The sequence below is a fragment of the Triticum aestivum genome, chromosome 7A (genome assembly GCF_018294505.1).
Source record: "Triticum aestivum cultivar Chinese Spring chromosome 7A, IWGSC CS RefSeq v2.1, whole genome shotgun sequence".
Classification (NCBI taxonomy): Eukaryota; Viridiplantae; Streptophyta; class Magnoliopsida; order Poales; family Poaceae; genus Triticum; species Triticum aestivum.
Window position 1 is genome coordinate 294033013 of NC_057812.1, and position 18036 is coordinate 294051048.

At 45.5% G+C, this 18036-nt stretch overlaps 1 protein-coding gene across 2 annotated transcripts; it reads right to left on the bottom strand.

Annotated features, from left to right (window-relative positions):
* Positions 1–1504: 1504 nt before the first annotated feature.
* On the bottom strand, positions 1505–9407 carry LOC123152652 (YTH domain-containing protein ECT2). Of its 2 annotated transcripts, none has more exons than XM_044572148.1 (9): positions 9114–9407; positions 8018–8049; positions 7712–7889; positions 4880–4962; positions 4507–4810; positions 4293–4411; positions 2854–3369; positions 2530–2742; positions 1505–2301 (listed from the first exon to the last, which is right to left on the bottom strand). In XM_044572148.1, the coding sequence occupies exons 1-9, from the start codon at positions 9136–9138 to the stop codon at positions 1894–1896; spliced, it is 1878 nt and encodes a 625-aa protein (XP_044428083.1). In that variant the 5' UTR covers positions 9139–9407; the 3' UTR covers positions 1505–1893. The 2 variants fall into 2 exon arrangements, with proteins under 2 accessions (XP_044428083.1, XP_044428084.1); XM_044572149.1 differs by having other exon boundaries at positions 7996–8049; positions 9114–9392.
* Positions 9408–18036: the final 8629 nt, after the last annotated feature.

Here is an 18036-nt window from a genome sequence, read left to right on the forward strand (position 1 = left end):
TCCGCGTGCGCCGCCGACAGCGAGGAAGAGTAGTGCACGATAGGTCGCCGCCGCTCTAGTCCCAGGAAGGCCACCGCTCCTTCCCTCCCATCGACGCCAAGCTTGGTGGGCTGAGCATCATCGGCCGATTAGTCGCTTGGTGGTGACGTGGAGGCAGACAACTTTAGTTCCCGGGGATCCGGAGGCGAAGGTTACAGATGCGGAGCTGGAGAGCGCCGAGTTGAAGTTGGAAAAGGAAAAGCTTCTATTATCGGGGCTCATGGTCGGATAGGGGATCGGGCGCCGGCGACCAATTAGATTAGGTATTAATTATACCTTCAGAGCCGGACTAGCACCGTAGTTGATGTAAATGTAATGAAATTTATCATGCTTATATGAAATATGTCGTGTTTATATGAAATTCGGCCGTGTTTGCACAAATTTCGTCGATTGGTTTGAACTGTTGTCAAAATGTATGCAGCTACGGTTGGATGGCGGTCTCCCGTATCCATGTCCGCAGACTGGCCCCCTATCAACAGACGGATGCAGAAGAAAATTTGCGGGTTGTCGTTGGAGATGCCCTTATCCCTAGTGCAACCGGAAGTAGCTACGTCATCATCATATGACAATCATGGGCCTTCATCCCGTTGAACCTCTTTGTTTTGTTTTTTGTATCTAGATACCTGCGGATGATACCGTCGAGTCACTCAAAAACTTGAGCGAGCTCATTCTCGTCGAGGGTGAAGTAAACGCGGGAAGGGCAATAATTATCCTTGGTTTTCAAAACACTTTTGCTCTTGTCTGCTTCCTTAGCCTTGCCCTTGCATGTCTCCTTGTTTTTAGGGCCTCCGGTGTGAAGCTCGTCCTCATTACTGATGTCTTTCAAGTCTTGTCTCACCCTCAGCCCATCTTTACTCTTTTGTGGCATCTCGAAAAGTGTACCAAGCAAATTCTCGCAGACATTCTTTATAATATACTCCCTCTGTTCCTAAATATTTGTCTTTCTAGAGATTTCAACAAGTGACTACATACGGAACAAAATGAGTGAATCTATACTCTAAAATATGTCTATATACATCCCTATGTGGTGTCCATTTGAAATCTCTAAAAAGATTAAATATTTAGAAACGGAGGGAGTACATGACATCAAGGTAATGTGGTGTACAGAGGACTTCCCGGTACTCCAAGTCCCAAAAAATAGACTTCTTTTTGCATACTTTTAGCAACATCTTCTCCTTGACTCCCAAAAAATAGAGTTATTTTTCATACTTTTAGCAACATCTTCCCTTTCGCCTCTTTACTGGCTTAGGGCACTCTGTCCAATCCTTCAACAACTGATGATTTCTCCCCGGTGGAGCAGTGGTTCTGAGTGCGATAGGGTTGCTGGGCTGCGACACCACCTGCAGCAACGCAAGTGTGCCATATCCCCGATCCAGCCCAACTATGCATACAATTTCTTCAGTACCAATGAAGTCCAAAGTCCCTTGAAAATTAAGTCCGGATTGAATTTCGCAAGATTTCCAAGGGACAAAAGAATGCTATTTTGCCATTTCGGAATGAGCAATTCCATGAGGAACCATGGAGAAAGAGTTGGCCCTATAGGATTCCCATTGTATTGCTTATTACATATACACTGGTGCACAGGTAGATGTATCTTGTTCAGAATTGCACCATCAATAAGTAACAAGAAAAGGAAAATTTAACAAAACTGCAGCTCTCTACCTTAAGCCTACCAACTAGGAATAATCATACTCGAATATATAATAAAGCAAAGGAAATTAAGACAAAAGAGACTATGCAAGAAACTACCGAGGCCATCATCTTCACCTGTGTTTTTCTTTATACACCCCAGCATTTTGATGAGGAAGCACATGGATTAAATTTCGAGGAAAGCCAAATCTCACTTCAACTGCTCTAGTCGCTCTCTCTGACCTCGACAGGCTTCGCAGCAACAGATAAATCCCCAGCAGGGCCTTTCTTGCCCAGAGGGCTCACACTCTTGGCCTTGCCAAGCCGAACAGCCTGTGCAAAAGTCTTGGTGATATGACCCACCATGTCAGTGGGTACAGTCAAGGGCTTCTTGGGCTCAATAAAGCTACAATTCTTGGCGATATGACCCACCAGGTCAGTTGGTACAGTCGACGGCTTCTTGGGCTCAGCAACAGTGGAGCTGGATATCTGTTGTTGCTGATACAGCCTTGCCTTATTCTCCAGCAGGGCTTTCTCACGTTCCTCGTAAAAGTTAAAGTCATCGAGGATCGACGCATCCTCCTCATGGTCCTTGAAGATTTTCAGCATCTCCTGTCCTTGTTCCAGTTTCACCTACAATAAAACTCCAAAGTGTATTAGCGCCACACTAAATAGTCTAAGACAGAGCATTCCGATGTAAGTACTTACTGATATCAAATATTAGTACCTCCTACGAAACCATGTTAGGCTATATCATAATAATTTGATGGGTGATATCACTATGAAATAAATAGCGGTACTTCAAGGACAACAAATGTGCAAATCAAGTAACAAATGAAAAGCTATTCAAAAGCATTGTACCTCTTGTGTGTCCCGGCTGTTGGTTACCGGCTTGTGCTCATTGTTTTCAAGAATTATATGGCGGAAGAGATTATTTGGAACATCCTTCAGTATGTGCCAATTAACAGGGAACTGGCCAGTCCACTTATCTTGCTGCCAGTAGTCCACACTCTTCTCAAAATTCACTGGTCCAGTCATCTCCGCAACACCGCAGAACTGTGCGCTAGCGTTCACCTGCACATATTGGTCCACTTTTCAATTCTCAGCGGGGAATATAAATGCAAGCAAACAAACATGAGAGCCTGAGAAAGCACTAATTGAGAAACAGGATAAGGCCTTAATTACCGAAAACAACAGAAAAATGGGACAGTGTTCTTCCTTCTTTACTTCATGATAGGCCCCGTCTAGTTTCTTGTTTCCATTTGTGGTGCTAGCCCAAACACCATATTTGATGCTCTTGTGCACATTATCTTCGCTGTATGATTTTATGATAAAAAATCTAGCATTTTTGTACTCTGTAACAAAATCAGTCCTGTTGTATGACCCCTGGTCAAGTCCAGCAGAAGACTTCTCATCTTTACTGTTATCCTCTCGTTGCTTCTTAGGCCTGGTGGAACGTGGACCACGGCTTTGCTCATTGAGGAAATCAAGTGAACCAACAAAGCTGCATAACAAAGCATTACCCCTCCCTCTCCTGCGCTCTTTGTCAACTGGATTCAAACTTCTACCATTCAGGCCATAGCCAGGGAAAGGACTGCCATAATTAGTGGCATGTGGGAAACTCCCACGATGAGAGAACCTTCTTCCGTAAGAGTCACTAGGGGTTCCAAAACCATAGAAGGACTTCTGCTGAGGGGGCATCTGAAATTGGGAACAAACCGAAGTATTAGATCCTAGTAATAACGATATTTGATCTTGTCTCGTTATAATCAATAATAGTGTTCTTGTCAAATTATCATATGCATAAGCACAGAAAGAACAGGTCATCATCCTAAATAGCTAGTGTGTACGCCGCCATCCAGCACTGATGGCTGATTGCATTTGGAAGCAGGAATCGCCAGTGATCGCCGGTCAGCCATATGGTGGTGAATCCGTTCCACAGATTGAGCTGAATTGCAGCTAGACACATCTTTGGCAGTACCAGAGGCTAATTTATTACAGGATTTGGTCATGTTTTTGTGGTCATCGTGATATGGCAGATTGGAAGTGATTGTGTCAAACTCTTCAACAAAAATGTTTAGGTAAAAGGCTTTAAACTTTGAATTTTATGGTAAATGTGAGAAGCATGAATGAGAGAATTAGGGGTTAAAACGTCACGTTATTGTTAAAGTATATGTGGATTGCCCAACTTTCTCCATTGGTTTGGGGTTTTGGTTCTACTGGTTGTGGTGCATGAAACCTAATAAGGTCTTGGGTTCATGTCTCGGGTTTTCGCTATTTCGATAGAAAATTGATTAACACTTTCTCTCCATGATTAGGCCTTAAAAAAAGTTTCACACGTCAACCAATAGAACCAAAAGCCCAAAAACTGATGAAAGGTTGGGCAATCCACACATACTTCAACACCCCCTCTCAGTGTGCTGTGATAAGGCCTAAACTCGCTGCAAGAAGAAAAAAAGATAAGTTCTAAACGTGGACAGAAAGAGGGTAACCAATCAGATAGTAGGTTTGTCGTGTGTTGGGGGGTGCTTCTTACAAATAAGTGCAGATAGTTTTTTCTGATTTCTTAAGTATCTAAAGTGTTGTTATTATAAGTAACAAGACATAGCATGTGAAAAGAATACCATCCCAGAAGCCATAGGAAAGTTGCTTTGTCCGAATGCCCCTGAAACATCACCAAAAGGTTGAGGTGAAGTTGCAGGTGATAGAAACGAACCAGTTCCTTGTGACGATCTAAACCATTCTGCAAAATAGCATTTCAAGGAACAAAGTTATAGTCACACCTAAGGATGGAACTTAAATTATCATATTTTAACAAAGGATGAGATAGGCAATAACCTGGTCTTGGTCCAAAAAGGAAGCTGTTTGGACTCAGAGTGTCAGCGATAAAAGCACTTTGTGTTGGGTCAATTGGCATCATTGTCTCACCCTGTGATACGGGAGTAGGAGAGCCTAAATATGGCATGTCAGGCTGTAATGGTTGCTGGTAGTAAGGAGCCGAGGAGAACTGCTGAGGAGAGTAGAGCTGACCATCTCCACTAACACCAGCCGGTACTGGTGTCGAGATAGGAGAATAATGAGCATAAGGGTCATAACCATAGCCACCATGGTACATCATGGAAGGTTCCTCGTTGTACATAACCTTCAAAAATGTCAAACTGAGAAAAGGAAGACATCACGGAAATTATTGACAACCAGAAAATCAACTTACCGCTGGACCCACTTCCAATCCATCAACACTCGTATAGGGAGGATATACATCGCATTCATTTGGAAGGTTCTCATATCCTGTACCTGCTCATATCATGTCACAGACCAAACATTATCATTCATCAACTCAAGAGAAAAGTTCTAAAATTTAGGAGACATTAAAATCCTGATGCTGACGCAGCGAAATTGGTCAATTCAAGGCTGAGATGCAGGCAGTGTTCCAGATGAGCTATCTTGGACTGCTCTCCTACTTCCTCGGCATCAAGGTGATCCAGGACGCCAGCGGTGTGACGATCGTCCAGTCCGCACAATAAGGGCAGGATGACGGGGTGCAACATCTTTCAGACGCCGATGGAGGCCCACCTGAAGCTGAGCAAGACGAGCGCTGAAGCACCAAAGGACGCCGAGTACCGAAGCATCTTCGGCAGCCTGTGATACCTTGTTCACACCCGACCTGACATCGCCTACGCTGTGGGCTATATGAGCAGCTTCATGGAAGCACCCACTGTCGAACACCTGGCAGCGGTCAAGCACATCCGCAAGTACGTAGCCGGGGCACGTGATCTCGGCTGCCATTCTCCTCCGGGACGCTCTGGTGAAGCATGCCGTTGCGGCTCTAGCAACGGCGACATGGCCGGGGACGCCGATGACCGCAAGAGCACGGCGGCAGCCCTGTTCTTCCTCGGCGACAGCCCCATCAGCCGAAAATCGCAGAAGCAGAAGGCGGTGGCCCTCTCTTCATGCGAAGCTGAGTACATCACAACCACGATGGCCGCCTGCAGGGGCATTTGTCAGGCTCGTTTGCCCGCCGACATCACCGGCAAGGGGATCACTACACCAACTTTTCGGGTGGACAACAAGTCCGCCATTTCCCTCTGCAAAAACCCGGTGCTCCATGACGACAGCAAGCACATCAACTTCCGCTACCACTTCATCCGTCAGTGCGTAGGAGCAGAAAATCGCTGTCGAGTTCATCGGGACTGAGGAGCAGCTTGCTGATGTTCTGACAGAGCCCCTGGGCCGCATCAGGTTTCTCCAGTGGCATGACAAAGTCGGGATGATCAAAATAAGGTAGGCGTGACATGTTTTAGGGGGGGGGGGGGGGGGGAGATTGTTAGAATAAACCTTGTCTGCGCGGTTGTCCGTTTTTGCTGCCATAGCATGCGTTTTTCACTGCCATGGCACCCGTTCTTCAGTTAGCGTTTTTAGCTCGTAGGCTCACCTGTTTTGAGCTATTCTCGCCACACTTTGATCTGTTCGTGGGATGGCACCAGCAAGTAGGGATCATGGGTGCCATACGTCCTTTGTAACCCGAATAAAAGGACAAAAAAGAAATCAGAAAAGTCACAATTGCACGTGGCGCAAAAAATCCTTTGTCTCTCTGTTCTTTGTATTCGTGTGAGCAGAGAGAGTAAAGATTGCCAACATTTGGCATCAGAGCCTCGTTGAGAGATGGGTGATGACGACAAGCTGAAAAGGCAGCAGGCTCCCCTCGGCGCACCGCGAGCTTAGATCACCAGCATCGAAAAAGGGCAGGGGCGGATCATGCAGACTCGGGTGGTGCATGAAGGCGGCGGCACCCCTTAGCCGATGCTCACCCGTGCAAACTACGGGGATTGGGCCCTCCTGATGAAGGTGATGCTCGAGTGCCGGCATCTTTGGGAGGCGATCGAGTCTAGCACCACCATCTATGGCGACAACCGGCTCGCTCTCGAGGTGATCCTCCTCGGTGTTCCTCCGGAGGTGATGGCGACGCTCGCTGCCAAGGCCATCGCCAAAGAGGCCAGGAACACCCTGAAGACGATGCGCCTCGGGGTAGAACGCGTGCGTGAGACCAAGCTTGTGACGTTGTTGAAGCAGTACATCGTCATCCGGTGCACCAACGGCGAGGTGGTGGACGATTTCGCCATGTGCATCAGGAGTATGGTGACACAAATGGCAAAGCTCAGCGAGGCAGTGCCATTGAAGCGCGTTGTCTCTAAGTTCTCTGTGTCGTCCCTAAGCAATACTCGCAGATCGCTCTGTCGATCGAGACCCTCTTCGACCTGGACACTCTCATCGGCGAGGAACTGACGGGGCGGCTAATGGCGGCGAAGGAGCGATTTGAACTGAACCAGATCGACAACGGCATGTGGCGGCTGCTCCTTACTGAGGAGTGGCTCGCTCAGTACAAGTTCGGCGGCTCAAACAACGGCGGCTCTGGGTCAGGCTCCTCGAACAGGGGAGGACGCTAGAAGGGCCGCGGAGGTGGCGGCGGGCGCCACCGGGGTGCTGACAACAATGCTGGCGGCGGGAACAACAACCCTAACCACGACAAGTGTCTCTACTTCCGCATAAAAGTTTTAGGGGTGATTGTTAGAATAAACCTTGTCTGCACGGTAGTCCGGTTTCGCTGACATGGCACGCGTTTTTCGCTGCCAGGGCAATTGTTCTTCAGTTAGCGCTTTTAGCTCGTAGGCTTGTTTTGAGTGATTCTTGCAGCACTTAGATCCATCCATGGGATGGCACGAGCAAGTAGGGACAGTGGGCACCACACGTCCTTTGTAACCCGAATAAAAGGAGAAGAAAGAAATCAGAAAAGTTGCAATTGCACGCGGCGCAAAAAAATCCTCTTTGTCTCTATGTTCTTCGTGTTCATGTGAGCTGAGAGTAGAGATTGCCGACAATATCAAAAGTGTAAGTTTTAGTCTTAACTGTTGATCTGCACTGAGGGGAGCAGGGGGTACCGAAGCACACCTCGTCAGTGTAAACATATGTTTTGCTTCACAAACAAGAGAATAACCATGCGATCCAAAGGTGCAACCTTGTAAATACAGCACAAAAGTGACCTCACCTTGGTAATAGAATGGTTCTGCTTGCGATGAATAAATGTGTTGTGGATATGCAGCACTATGTTCCCCACCTATGTTGGATGTGACCGCCTGGACTTGTCCTTCACTTGGTAGATTGATAACACTTGAATCAAGTGAAATGGTGGGTTTAACAGTTTTCTCATCCTTCATAGGAATGGTCTGGGTAAGGTATACAATAGGAAAAAGGGTGAAAAACAGTCAACAGTTTCTATAGAATATCTGTAAAAATATAATCAAATAATGGCCTGCTCTTTAGTGTTACTACCGATAACAGGTTTTTGCTCGACCTCGATTCTTGGCTCCGGTGAATCCATAGCGCCTAAAGCAGAAAGATTCAGTGACTTAGCTCAAGTCTCAAGAATGGTAAATTAGTGATAGCCTATGTAAAACAGAAAAGATAACGCCGTAGGCTCATGTTTTGTTCATACCTTTTTTTGGCCCTGTCATTTTAGAAGAAAAGGCACAATCATAACAAAACTAGGCTAAAATGAAGCTAAGCTTGCATAAATAGCCAAAAGTAAGAAATAAGTATAGCTGCTTCGCACCATAGTTGCATCCAACATAGAATCCTGCCATTCAGCAACCTACCTACCGCGGGAGTCACATGCACCGCAGATGAATGTTATTAACACAATGGTTATGCGCGCAGCACTCCAACTTGGTGTACGGATTCAGGCCAGTTATTCAATTATTCTAGCCTAATTTATCATGATGCTACCAGCATCAATCATGCATAACAAAGGCGGTCATGACCATCATTCAGTGCCATTCTTTCTTTCTTTTTTTGGTCAAACAGCACTATGTTGCAATTGAGGTCTCCCCAGGCCTCACACTTGGATCACCGGGTTTCTGTTATGATACAGGCATCCTACCACTGCCCTCTGCTTTAGTCCAGGCCTGCACCAACTATTCACAAGACACGTACATGAGCATAACTATATGTATATAATTAAGCGCAGCCTGAGCCTACTACACAAACCACGAACATGTGACACGATTTCCATATGGTCGCCGCATAGCACCCAGCCAATGTTAAATGCAGGAATGCGCAAGTTTTGAAGCTCGGGCAATTCCTCCATGCCAGGCTCTGCCTGTCGAATCCAACAGCTGGCTACTAATAATGTCCACGGTTTCTCAAGTGCTACCAAGAGCTATGGCATGATTACGCGAGATAATATAAAATCACCCGTAACAAGGCACCAAGATCTCGCACATCAACTCACTCTGCGGCGAATATATGTCCTAGGGAATCGCCGTAACATCCTGAACCAAGCAGCAGCAGTCACTAGCAGTTTCAGCAGGCCGATCCTCAAGCTACAGGATCCAAATCTCACCCGCCATGGAGCACGCAACATAACAACAATGCAAAAGCAAAGCGCTCACCAGTCCTCTCCGATGCTGATTCCATGGATCCGCACGCGCGCTGGAACAAGAAGCAGAGATCGGCCAATCAGCACAAATTAGGCGCCCAACCGCGCGCTCCTCCTTGGCTGGGATCCCTCAGCTCCTCCTGATCTGGTGGGCGCGGCGCTCCCGCGATCGGATCGAGCTCCCTCGCGGTTCCTCGACGGGTTCCGATCCGATCGAGGGCGCGCGCGATCGATCTCGCGCTCCTTTTATGAATTGTCGCCTGTTATTTATAGAGCAGGGTTGGATTTGGAAACGGCGGGAGAGTGGGAGGGGCGTATCTGCAAATATGGAGGAGCTCGACTGGGACTAGTATTATGCGTAAGTAAAAGAATAAAATCCGACGTGGTGCTGACCTGACACGGCATGTGTGGGAGTCAAGTCAAGATCGAATTGAGCGTAGGTTTGTGTTCAAAAAAAAAATTGAGCGTAGGTCAGATGATTAGGGTTTTTTTAGGGACAGATGATTAGGTTAATTAATCTATCAGAGTTCAAGTAATACGCTTCGCATTAAAGCAAGTACAATAAGATGATGTAGACGGACGGTAATACATTAAATATTATATTTTTGCTTGGTTGAAAGAAAAAGAAGAGGAAAAGAAGAGAAGAGGGCTACTAGTTAACAGCCGGCTGCAACACATGCTCCTAGCTACTTTGTGAGAGAGTAAGGTGGGTCATGTATCAATAAAGTAGTATATATTTATATCCAGCTATTGTATTTGTCGGCTATAAGTTTGACTATATATGACGTGACAACATCATATAGCCAACAACTGACTATATTATTAACCATGCTCTTAGTGATCGTATTTTTTGAATTTATTAATCTTTTCAACGACGTGTGTTCATTCTCATTGACGATGAAGACGTTTGTGATGAGTTCATCAATCTTAAAATAATATGTCGGTCTTTAAAATTGCTAATATGTGTAGGATGTGTGTTCATAGCATGAATATATGTGCATATGTATGAGCGTATACATCTGTACTGTTAGAAACGGACACTGCCTACAAAATATACTGTAGATGTTGTTTTATAAATAAAAATCTCCAAGCCCCAAACCTTCACAGCGAAAATTTTCTCTAACTTTTAGAGTTTGAGCAAAGGAGATCGATCATCTTTCTTCTTTGCTTAATCTACTAGTGTTTGAATGACTCTCCAAACACTGTGTACACAAAAATGGTCGGTCTAATAATGGCTCCCAAGCCGTTCTTAATTGTCTGAACATCACGAACCGGTCTAAATTCAGTCCAGATGTGAAATGAATATAAAGTGATACGGACATGTCCATCATACTAGTCCGCACTGGCGGAGCTACAGCCAAGCAAAACTGTGCTATGGCCCACCCAAATTTAATAAAAATACAGTAGGATATGAGAGCAAATTGGCCATCAGATTAAAATAATTAAACTTCCCTTCAATTTGGCCCGCCCAGGTTTTTATGCGTAGCTCCGCCACTGCTGGTCCGTACTGTTTCCGCCCACACCAAACCCCATAAACTCCTTCCCGCAATCCTAGCCTCCACACTCTCCTCACCTCTCTGGTCCCATCTCCCTTGTCCCACACTACCATGTTGAGATTTGACTCGGATCAAAGGACCTTATTGACAAACCTCATGTCCCATGGTTTATGTCATTCACCACACCTAGGCAAGAGGCTATCTTCATCCCTTGTATGTGTAGGTCTTCCGCTAGTGCTAGCACCTCCCTACATGCATATGTCTCCAAGATCACTGGATCAATGATCCCTCGATACACCACTGATGATGAACCTGGATACAGCCCATCATGATCACGGAACACTGCCGCCACTTCACCCCCATGTCTCTTGCGCGTTACTACTTCATCAACATTAATTTTCGCTATACCATCAGGCGGTGCTAGCCATTGCTGGGAAGCATCCTGATGCATTATAGCTCAAACTTGTCTCGACTCTGGTTTCACTAGCTGGCCCAACTCACTGATGTATGAGCTCACAAAATAGGTTGTCTGCTGAAGTGACTGAAAATTTGCTTCATGGATGACTTGTCTCCTCGCGTACCAGATAGAACAAAGGGTCATCACCATTATTGTGAACTCGTTGTGATCAAGGGCCTCATTTAATTTGAACAGCCAATTCTTTGCTCGTGGTTCAGTATTATCTGCCATCTTGGACACTCGAATAGGATCTGGCAACGCCCATGTGCACCGCGCCATGGTGCACGTCAGGAGCGTGTGCCTCCAAGAGTCTGGTGCACCACAAAGCGGACATGCATTCTGGTGCGACATATTTCTCTGGTTCAGAACATTTGTTCTTGGCAAAGAGTGGCGGGCCAATCGCCATGGGAATACTCTAGTTTTCTATGGAGAATTAACGATAGATCTTTTAGGGGTACATTAACCGATAGATAGTATATACAGGCCGAAGCAAAGATTTGTCCTCATATTTTATGAAGTGAAAAAGGCCGAGGCAGTTGATTTACAAAGCGTAATGCAGCCCAAGGCCTACTACTTATCCCCTTATCTACCTTTATCTTTACCTAATATTAAAGGACGGAAGATTTCATAGTTTTCCATAGGTCATCCCTTTATATCCATTGATCGTGTGTAAACCATAAAGAATTGACGGCTGAGATTTCTGCCCATTTAAAGTAAGTTTAGAGAAAACGTTTAGATCGTTGGGCTTGGGCACGCAGGAAAAAAGGTTTGCACGAGCTATACTCGGGCTGGACCCATCCTGGATTGTATGTATATACAATACAAACTCATAAACAAATATGGACCACGTGATAAGTTAATGGCCCCTCGACTTTTCTTCTCATAAATCCCCTCGATAGAACAGAGACCCCTCGTGTTTGGTGAGATGCTGGAGGGAGAGTGCTCCACGGTGTCGTCCGGGGCCGCATGCTCGAGGCCGCTGACCCGAGGCTCGTTGTCAGCGTGTTCGGCGAGGAGTGTCTGTTCGGCGAGGAGTCCAGGACACAGAGCTGCTCCTGCTGATGGGCCTCTCGCCATCGGCGTGTTTGACGAAGAAACACGCGACTCCTGCCGATGGGCCTCTCGTGTCACGGCGGAGGCAGGGGACGCATCCTTAGGGACGTTGATGACCCATAAGTATAGGGGATCAATCGTAGTCCTTTCGATAAGTAAAAGTGTCGAACCCAACGAGGAGCAGAAGGAAATGACAAGCAGTTTTCAGCAAGGTATTTTCTACAGGCACTGAAATTATCGGTAACAGATAGTTTTGTGATAATATAATTCATAACGGATAACAAGTAACAAGTATAACAAAGGTGCAGAAAGGTGGCCTAATCCTTTTTTATAGCAAAGGATAAGCCTGGATGAACTCTTATATAAAAGCAAAGCACTCCCATGGACATATGGGAATTACTGTCAAGCTAGTTTTCATCATGCTCATATGATTTGTGTTCGTTACTTTGATAATTTGATATGTGGGTGGACCGGTGCTTGGGTGCTGTGAGGGGAAACATTGCATGGAAGACAAAATAATTCTACGCACACGCAATGATCTATCTAGGGGTGGGCATATTAACTGTTGACCGAACTACCGAACCGAAAGAACCGGGACCGAAACCGAATAGACCAGAACCGATTATTTCGGTCAGAACTTCGGTGATGACTTCTACATAACCGAATTTATCTCAGTCAACTCGGTTTTAGGCATCACGTAACCGATAACACCTAATAGACCGAATAAACGTGATATGGGCCAAAAATTGTAGAAGGCCCGACGCAATGCCTGACTCTAAGGCCCTCATGTATTCACGTTTGCTAATCCCCCCTAAGCTCTCTGCTTCGACCCACATGCATTGACCACACATATTTGGATATCCCCACTCGACAACAACCTAGTCGCCCCTTCTTTTCCCCCAACAGCCAGCGAAGGTGGATCGGTAGTCGCCACCAGATTCCATGTCGTCCCTCCCTCTATCACGGCGAACCACGCCATCTCCTCTCTATCTCCCCATTCCGGCGGGTGGCAGCATCTCCTCCCTATCTCTCTCCATCCCAGCGGCCGATGCGGCGACGCCATCTCATCTCTCTCCTCGGAGCCAGTCGCCTCTTCTGCTTTCCTCTGGTAGTAGGTGAGTCAGCGGCTTCGATCTAGATAGAGAGTGTGAGCTGCAGAACATCGATAACTTCGGTTAAGACCGAGACTGAACCGAATTCATCGGTTGACCGAATGCTCGGTTAGATATTTTCTAGTACACCGATCGGTCATCATTAGTAGAAACCAATTCCTTAATAGCCCGAGAAATCGAACTAATCGGTTCGGTGCAACCGAACGCCCAGGCCTGAATCTATCCATGGAGATGCATGGCAACAAGGGGGAGAGTATGTCTACATACCCTTGTAGACCGAAAGCGGAAGAATTTGACAACGCAGTTGATGTAGTCAAACTTCTTCTAGCTCCGACCGATTAAGTACCGAACGTACGACACCTTCGAGTTCTACACACGTTCAGCTCGGTGATGTCCCTCGTCTTCTTGATCCTTCAAGACGTCGAGGAAGTAGATGATTTCCGTCAGCACGACGGCATGGTGACGGTGATGGTGTAGTGATCCTTGCAGGGCTTCGCCTAAGCACCGCGAAAATACGACCGGGGTGTAAACTGTGGAGGGGGCGCCGCACACATCTAACAATTGATGTTGTGTGTTCTAGACGCCCCCTTCCCACATATATATAGGTGGGAGGGGGAGGGGAGCAGCCAGGGTGTGCCCCAAGTAGGCCGAATCCTACTTGGGGTCCTCCCCAATTCGGCCTCCCCCCTACCATAATTGCCAGAAGGAAAAAGGGAAGAGGGAAGAAGAGAAGGAAGGGAGGCCGAACCCCTTCTTCTCCTTCTCCAATTCGGCCTCTTGCCATAAGGGGGGCGCGCCACCCCTTGTGGGCTGGTGTGCTCCCCTCCCATGGCCCATATGGCCCATATATTCCCCCGAGGGTTCCGGTAACCCCTCTGGTACTCTGATAAATACCTGATACACTCTGGAACACTTCCGGTGTCCGAATACTATCGTCCTATATATCAATATTTACCCCTCGACCATTTCGAGACTCCTCGCCATGTCCGTGATTTGATCCGGTACTCCGAACAACATTCGGTCACCAAATCACATAACTCATATAATACAATATCGCCATCAAACGTTAAGCGTGCGAACCCTACGGGTTCAAGAACTATGTAGACATGACCGAGAGACCTCTCCAGTAAATAACCAATAGCACAACCTGAATGCTCATATTGGCTCCTACATATTCTACAAATATGTTTATCAGTCGAACTGTAAGGACAACATACGTTATTCCCATTGTCTATCGGTATGTTACTTGCCCGAGATTCGATCGTCGGTATCTTCATACCTAGTTCAATCTCGTTGCGGCAAGTGTCTTTACTCGTCCCGTAATACACTCGTGACTAACTCCTTAGTCGTTTGCTTGCAAGCTTATGATGTGCATTACTGAAAGGGCCCAGAGATACCTCTTCGATACTCGGAGTGACAAATATCCTAATCTCGATCTATGCCAACTCAACAAACACCTTCGGAGATACCTGTAGAGCATATTTATAGTCACGCAGTTATGTTGTGATGTTTGATAACACACAAGGCATTCCTCTGGTATTCGGGAGTTGCATAATCTCATAGTCGAAGGAATATGTATTTGACATGAAGGAAGCAATAGCAGTAAAACTGAACGATCAATATGCTAAGCTAACAGATGGGTCTTGTCCATCACATCATTCTCCTAATGGTGTGATCCTGTTATCAAATGACAACTCATGTCCATGGTCAGGAAACCTTAACCATCTTTGATCAACTAGCTAGTAAAGTAGAGGCTCACTAGGGACACATTGTTTGTCTATGTATTCACACATGTATTTAGGTTTTCGATCAATACAATTCTAGCATGAATAATAAACATATATCATGAATAAGGAAACATAAAATAAAAACTTTATTATTTCCTCTAGGGAATGTTTCCTTCAGTCTCCCACTTGCACTAGAGTCAATAATCTAGATTACATTGTAATGATTCTAACACCCATGGAGTCTTGGTGCTGATCATCTTTTGCTCGTGGAAGAGGCTTAGTCAACGGGTCTGCTACATTCAAATCCGTATGTATTTTGCAAATCTCTATGTATCCCTCCTTGACTTGATCACAGATGGAGTTGAAGCGTCTCTTGATGTTTTTGGTTCTTTTGTGAAATATGGATTCCTTCGCTAAGGCAATTGCTCCAGTATTGTCACAAAAGATTTTGATTGGACCCAATGCATTAGGTATTACACCTAGATCGGATATGAACTCCTTCATCCAGACTCCTTTATTTGCTGCTTCCGAAGCAGCTATGTACTCTGCTTCACACGTAGATCCCGCCACGACGCTCTACTTGAAACTGCACCAACTGACAGCTCCACCATTCAAAATAAATATGTATCCGGTTTATGACTTAGAGTCTTCCGGATCAGTGTCAAAATTAGCATTGACTTAACCATTTACGATGAGCTCTTTGTCACCTCCATAAATGAGAAACATATCCTTGGTCCTTTTCAGGTACTTCGGGATGTTCTTGACCGATGTCTAGTGATCCACTGCTGGATTACTTTGGTACCTCCCTGCCAGACTTATGGCAAGTCACACATCAGGTCTGGTACACAGCATAGCATACATGTTAGAACCTATGGCTGAGGCACAGGGAATGACTTTCGTTTTCTCTCTATCTTCTGCAGTGGTCGGGCATTGAGTCTGACTCAATTTCACACCTTGCAACATAGGCAAGAACCCTTTCTTTGACTGATCCATTTTGAACTTCTTCAAAACTTTGTCAAGGTATGTGCTTTGTGAAAGTCCTATTAAGCGTCTTGATCTATCTCTATAGATCTTGATGCCTAATATATAAGCAGCTTCACCAAGGTCTTTCATTGAAAAACTCTTATTCAAGTATCCTTTTATGATATCGAGAAATTGTACACCATTTCCAATCATCAATATGTCATCCACATATAATATTAGAAATGCTACAGAGCTCCCACTCGCTTTCTTGTAAATATAGGCTTCTCCGAAAGTCTATATAAATCCATACGCTTTGATCACCTCATCAAAGCGTATATTCCAACTCTAAGATGCTTGCACTAGTCCATAGATGGATCGCTGGAGCTTGCACACTTTGTTAGCACCTTTAGGATCGACAAAACCTTCTGGTTGCATCATATACAACTTTTCTTTAAGAAATTCATTAAGGAATGCAGTTTTGACGTCCATTTGCCAGATTTCATAATCATAAAATGCAGAAATTGCTAACATGATTTGGGTAGACTTAAGCATCGCTACGGCTGAGAAAGTCTCATCGTAGTCAACTCCTTGAACTTGTGGAAAACTTTTTGTGACAAGTCGAGCTTTGTAGATAGTAACATTACCATCATCGTCAGTCTTCTTCTTGAAGATCCATTTATTCTCTATGGCTCGCCGATCATCGGGCAAGTCCACATAAGTCCGCACTTTGTTCTCATACATGGATCATATCTCAGATTTCATGGCCTCAAGCCATTTATCGGAATCTGGGCTCATCATAGCTTCTTCATAGTTCGTAGGTTCGCCATGGTCTAGTAACATGACTTCCAGAACAGGATTACAGTACCACTCTGGTGCGGATCGTGCTCTGGTTGACCTACAAGGTTTAGTAGTAACTTGATCTGAAGTTTGATGATCATCAGCATTAGCTTCCTCTCTAGTTGGTGTAGGCATCACGGGAACGGATTTCTCTGATGAGCTACTTTCCAAATTGAGAGAAGGTACAACTACCTCATCAAGTTCTACTTTCCTCCCACTCACTTCTTTCGAGAGAAACTCCATCTCTAGAAAGTTTCCATTCTTTGCAACAAAGATCTTGCCTTCGGATCTGTGGTAGAAGGTGTACCCAATTGTTTCCTTAGGGTATCCTATGAAGACGCACTTCTTCGATTTGGGTTCATGCTTATCAGGCTGAAGCCTTTTGACATAACACTACTGCAGGATGCTGCTAACGCGACACTATGATCAGAGACCCTTTCACGAAACTGTGTGATGCATTAATCACAAACGGGGATGTAAAAAAACTGCCAAAAAGGTGCAAAACGTTTGCAATGGAGGATGCATCAAACACGGTTCAAATTTTAGTTGCGTGTGCGATCCAGGGCATATGGTTCAGTCCAATGAACCATTTGCGATGAGGCAGAACAAAAGAAACGGGCAGCCTGATGAAGGCGTGTGCGATGTATAGCATACAGTTCACTTAGATGAACTGTTTGTGATTAGGCAACACAAAAGAAATGGTCAGCCAGATCAAGGTGTGTGCGATGTAAAGCATATAGTTCACTCGGATGAACTATTTGTGATTAGGCAACACCAAAGAAACGGTCAGCCAGATCAAGGTGTGTGCGATGTACGACATGCGGTTCACCTGGATGAACTTTTTGCGTTGAGACAAGAGAACAGAAATGGTTCAATATAACAAATACCATAAATATTGCAAGGTTCAAATTCAAAGATTACAACACCCAAATGTGAATATTGCAAACCGCGTAATTTCTGAAAAGGGATCAGCCGCTGACAAGTCATGTATGGGTTTGACACAATAACTTCCAATTGCTTTGCCATATGCTCTTCCAATACGAAGTTTGGCATTTTTGGAGGCACTTCCATTCCACAGTACCAGCCGCCTCTAATAATCATACCATTGTCCTAATTAAATGTGTGTTCAACCTCAGTACCCTCAGCACCTTTGCTCTGGCAAGAAAGAACATGGCGAGTGTAATCTCCGGTGGGGTCCCTCGATAGGAGTTCAAAGTAATATTTGAGAGATGCAGATCCAGGCATTCGATGTGATCGTCGTTATCAACATCTTCCACCGGGCCTAATATGC